The sequence below is a fragment of the Chinchilla lanigera genome, unplaced genomic scaffold (genome assembly GCF_000276665.1).
Source record: "Chinchilla lanigera isolate Chin_1 unplaced genomic scaffold, ChiLan1.0 scaffold00066, whole genome shotgun sequence".
Lineage (NCBI taxonomy): Eukaryota > Metazoa > Chordata > Mammalia > Rodentia > Chinchillidae > Chinchilla > Chinchilla lanigera.
This window is the reverse complement of record NW_004955467.1, coordinates 8593591-8598063: the sequence shown is the minus strand read 5'-3', so window position 1 is coordinate 8598063 and position 4473 is coordinate 8593591. Positions and strand designations below refer to the sequence as shown.

At 48.3% G+C, this 4473-nt stretch overlaps 1 protein-coding gene across 5 annotated transcripts in view; it reads left to right on the top strand.

The window, feature by feature from the left end:
* Arhgef15 (Rho guanine nucleotide exchange factor (GEF) 15) overlaps window positions 1-4473 on the top strand; it is a 13562-nt gene that overhangs the window by 5715 nt on the left and 3374 nt on the right. For all 5 annotated transcript variants that reach the window (XM_013522174.1, XM_013522175.1, XM_005399415.2 and 2 more), the window contains exons 5-9: window positions 1311-1369; window positions 1469-1680; window positions 1790-1950; window positions 2121-2273; window positions 3091-3220. In XM_013522174.1, the coding sequence (XP_013377628.1) occupies window positions 1311-1369; window positions 1469-1680; window positions 1790-1950; window positions 2121-2273; window positions 3091-3220 (715 nt within the window). The remainder of the gene's footprint in view (window positions 1-1310; window positions 1370-1468; window positions 1681-1789; window positions 1951-2120; window positions 2274-3090; window positions 3221-4473) is intronic.

Below are 4473 nucleotides of genomic sequence, written 5' to 3'. Positions count from 1 at the left end.
AAAAAAAAAAAAAAAAAAAAAAAAAAAAAATTAAGGAAAAAAAAGAAGGGCTGGGGCTCCAGAAACTAGCATTTCCTGTCCTACCCCTGCCCCTTATTAGTTATGTGACCTTATACAAACCCTCAGCCTTGCTGGGTCTCAGCATCCTCATGTAGGAAATGGGGGTAAATACACCAACTACTTCATGGGATGGGAGAGATGATGTCGCTAAAGACTTGGGCCTGTAGCAAATGCTCCATTTTAATTTCCTTGCCTTGCCTTGAGCCTCTATTGCAGTTACTGTCTGCAAATTCATTTGGTGACTGTAACCATCTTTTCTTTGTTATCTGGGCTTGTGGTTTTTTTTTTTTCCCCCCCGTACTGAGAATTGAACTCAGGACCTTGCACTTGCCAGGCAGACACTGTGCCACTGAGCTATATCCTCAACCTATCTGGGCTTGGTCTTTCTATGCAGTTCAGGCTGGCCTTGAGCTCACTTTGTAGTCCAGGCTGGTCTCAAACTCACAACGATCCTCCTGCCTCAGCCTCCTGAGTGCTGGTATTACAGGGGTGTGCCACCACGCCCGGCTGGGCTTGTTAATCATTTTAGATTCACCATCATTATTGGAGATAATCTGGTTTTTCTCCGGTACTGGGAACCGAACTCACGACCTTGCGCTTGCCAGGCAGGCGCTTTGCTGCTGAGCTAAATCCCCAGCCCCTATTGGAGATAATCTGGATTTATGCATTCATTTAGCAAACTTTTACTAGCATGGTTTTATTTTTTTTAGTTTTTAGTAGCATGGTTTTAATTTTTAATATTTCTTTATGGTGCTGGGGACTGAACCTAGGGCCTCAAGTATGCTAGGCAAATACTCTACCACCGAGCTAAAACCCACAGTTTCTACTAGCATTTTTTTTTTTTTTTAGACTGAATGGGTGGATGGGAGTGCAGGTGACCAGAACAGGGGACGTGAGAACCACAGGTGGAGGTGGGCAGGTGTAAGAGTTTGGGTTGATTGTGTGAAGTTCCATTGAGGCACACATGGGGCCTTTTGGACAATGGTGTCTGTGTGAGAGGGCTGGAGGCGGAGACCTGGGAGCCTGTGCTGCACAGTAGTTGAGATCATGGGAACGGAGGGAGCCCAGTTAGTGCACCTCCAAGGGGCACATCAGAAAGTCTGCAGTTTGATCTGGGGAAGCATCAGGGTCCCCGCGTATGATGGCCATGTGGGTTGTACATCCCTTTCAATGTCCTGCCAACAGCAACCGTGGAGTGGGCCACCACCCAGGGTGGGCCTGGCAATGCCCATCTCTTTCTCTCTCCACAGGGATGAGGAGGGGGTGGAGGGGCTGAAGGAGCAGAACTGGGAGCTGCCCCTGCAGGACGGTGAGACTCTTTGGACCTGGGATCGCTGCTGTGACCTCCAAGCAGTAGGGAAGGGCTTGGGGCTCTGAACTTCCCTGATGTGCTTTGCCTGCCTTCTAGAACCTCTATACCAGACCTACCGAGCGGCCGTACTGTCAGAGGAGCTATGGGGAGTTAGTGAGGATGGGGGCCTCTCTCCAGCAAATCCTGGGGAAGCTCCTGCCTTCACACGACCCCCTGGCCCTCGAAACACCCTGTGGCAGGAGCTTCCAGCTGTGCAAGCCAGCGGCCTCCTGGAGACCCTCAGCCCCCAGGAGAGACGCATGCAAGAGGTGGGCACACTGGGTGGGCCTCAGTGGGCCGCATGGGGGAAGCAGATGAGCCAGGTCCTAGGCTGGCCATGAGTGGGACTGTCCACTACTACCCTGGATTTCTGCCTAGAGCCTATTTGAGGTGGTGACGTCTGAGGCCTCCTACCTGCGCTCCCTGAGGCTGCTGACGGACACCTTCGTGCTGAGCCGGGCGCTCCGAGACACGCTCACCCCGAGGGATCACCACACACTCTTCTCCAACGTGCAGCGAGTCCAGGGAGTCAGTGAGCGGTCAGTGGGGTCCTGTCCTCCCAGGAACCTGGGCTTTGGGCTGCTCAGCACACCCTTAGCTTTCTCCAGATTCTTCTTTTCACGGACTCTGTTAGTTCCCAACTCGTCTCTCAAAAACCTGGAAGACTCGGCCCTCTGTCCTCTCCATTGCTGCCCCACTACTCCTGCAGGTTTCTAGGAACATTACTGTCCCGGGTGCGTTCTTCCCCCCACATCAGCGACCTGTGTGACGTGGTGCATGCCCATGCAGTGGGCCCCTTCTCTGTGTACGTGGATTATGTACGGAACCAGCAGTATCAGGAGGAGACCTACAGCCGCCTTATGTGAGTGCAGTTGTCCTCCTTTCTCCATGGGGCATGTGTTCCAAGACCCTCAGTAGATGCCTGAAACCATGGATCGCATGGAACCCTATATACTATATTTTTCATACACATATGATGAAGTTTATTTGTAAGTAAGGTGCAATAGGATATTAACAACAGTAGTTAGTAATAAAATAGAAGCTGGGTGTGGTGGCGCATGCCTGTAATCCCAGCACTCGGGAGGCTGAGGCAGGAAGATCATTGTGAGTTCAAGACCAGCTTGGGCTACAAAGTGAGCTTAAGGCCAGCCTGAAGTCTTGCATAGCAAGACTGTCTTAAAAAGACAAAGAAAAAAATTATAGCAACATACTCTGATAAAATTGCCAGTATCACTATTCTTTCACTATGGGGCTGTTATTAAGTAAAATAAGGGCTACTTGGACCCAAGCACTGTGATGCTGCCTGTTAGTCTAATAACTGGACCAGTTACTGAATGATTTAAGGTGCGTGTGGGGGTCAGGTACACAGTGTGGGTATGCTGGACAAAGAGATGATGCATATCTCATGCGGGACGGAGTGGAGTGGTTTGAGATTTCATCATGCTACTCAGAAAAGTATGCAATTTAAAGCTTATAAATTGTTTATGTCTGGCTTTTCCATTTAATACTTTTGGACTAAGTTTTCATGGAAAGCAAAACCGTGGGTGAAGGGAGGTGCTACTTTTTCCCAGAGGTGTGGGAAGAAGCTGTGGAACATGGTAGGGGTAGAGGGCGGAGTTGGCTGAAGAATCAGGACCTTGCTCCATGAAGCCCCTAGCCAGCTGGGCCTACTTCTACAGGGACACAAATGTGCGCTTCTCCGCGGAGCTCCGGCGGCTGCAGAGCCTCCCCAAGTGTGAGCGGCTGCCACTACCCTCCTTCCTGCTGCTGCCCTTCCAGCGCATCACCCGCCTCCGCATGCTGCTGCAGGTACCTTCCTAGCTTGGGCCTGTTCTGCCACACTGGCCAGAATGGGTGCAGGGAAAGGGCCTCTAGCTAGAGACAGAGGTTCTAGGCTTACCTCTGCTCAGCCTCTAACTAGGTGATGTAACCTCCAAAGGCGGGGGGTGTGTTCCTTAGGGGATGAAAAGCTTTAGCTGTTCCAATGGTTGTGGTACTTTAAACAGCCATGGTACAGTGATAGATTTATAGCTTGGCATGGTGGTGCATGCCTGTAATCCCAGAATTTGGGAGGCTGAGGCAGGAGGATTGCCTCAAGTTTGAGGCCAGTCTGGGCTATATAGTGAACTCAAGGCCAGCCTGAACTACACAGAGAGACCTGTCTCAAAAAAAAAAAAAAATCATGGTAGGTAGAAGACTCAGAGAAATCATGTCTAAAAAAGGTTCATTAGCAGGGGGATACTAGGGGAAAAAGGGTTGAGAACTCTTCTTCTATTGCAAAGTAGAGAATCCTCCCTACCAAGTCATTCAGTGTAGGGAATTTAAAGTGAGGATCCCCAGATAGATAATCAGATTTTTTACTTCTTCTTTTTTTGGGGGGGATACCAAAATCAAACTCAGGACCTTGTGCTTGCCAGGCAGGTGCTGTGCCACTGAGCTATATCCCTGGCCTAATTTTTTTTTTTTTTTTTAGTTCTAGGGATCAAACCCAGGGCCTCAAGCATGCTAAGCAGATGTTCACTCGCTGAGCTACAAACCCAACCCAGCTTCTCTATGTCTTGTTTAGCTTTGTCTTTCCCCAGTCTGGACAACACAGTAACAATAATCAAAATAATACCAATCATAATAGCTCAATGACTATTGTTTGAAGTACAGATCTAAATGCTATACGCCTATTTAACCTCACTAGTTGTGTGAGGGCAGGAACTATTACTTGCCCTACTTTATAGAAGAGGAAATCGAACTCCAGGTTAAATAACTTGCTCCAGATCATACAGAAATAATTGACAGAGACATAAGCAAAATCTAGGCATTATTAATTACCTTATGTATCGTTTACACTAATAATTGTATTAATAATTATTAAAATAATAGCAACCCACTTTTTCAGTATTTACTGTGTGCCAACGATGATGCCAAGCTCCTTTTGCATTTTTTTGTACCAGGAATCGAACTCAGGACTTTGTACCTACGAGGCAGGCGCTTGTGTCACTAAGCTGTATCCCTAGCCCCAAGCTCTTTTTAAATATTACCTTCTTGAATCCTCAATACCATACTATTCA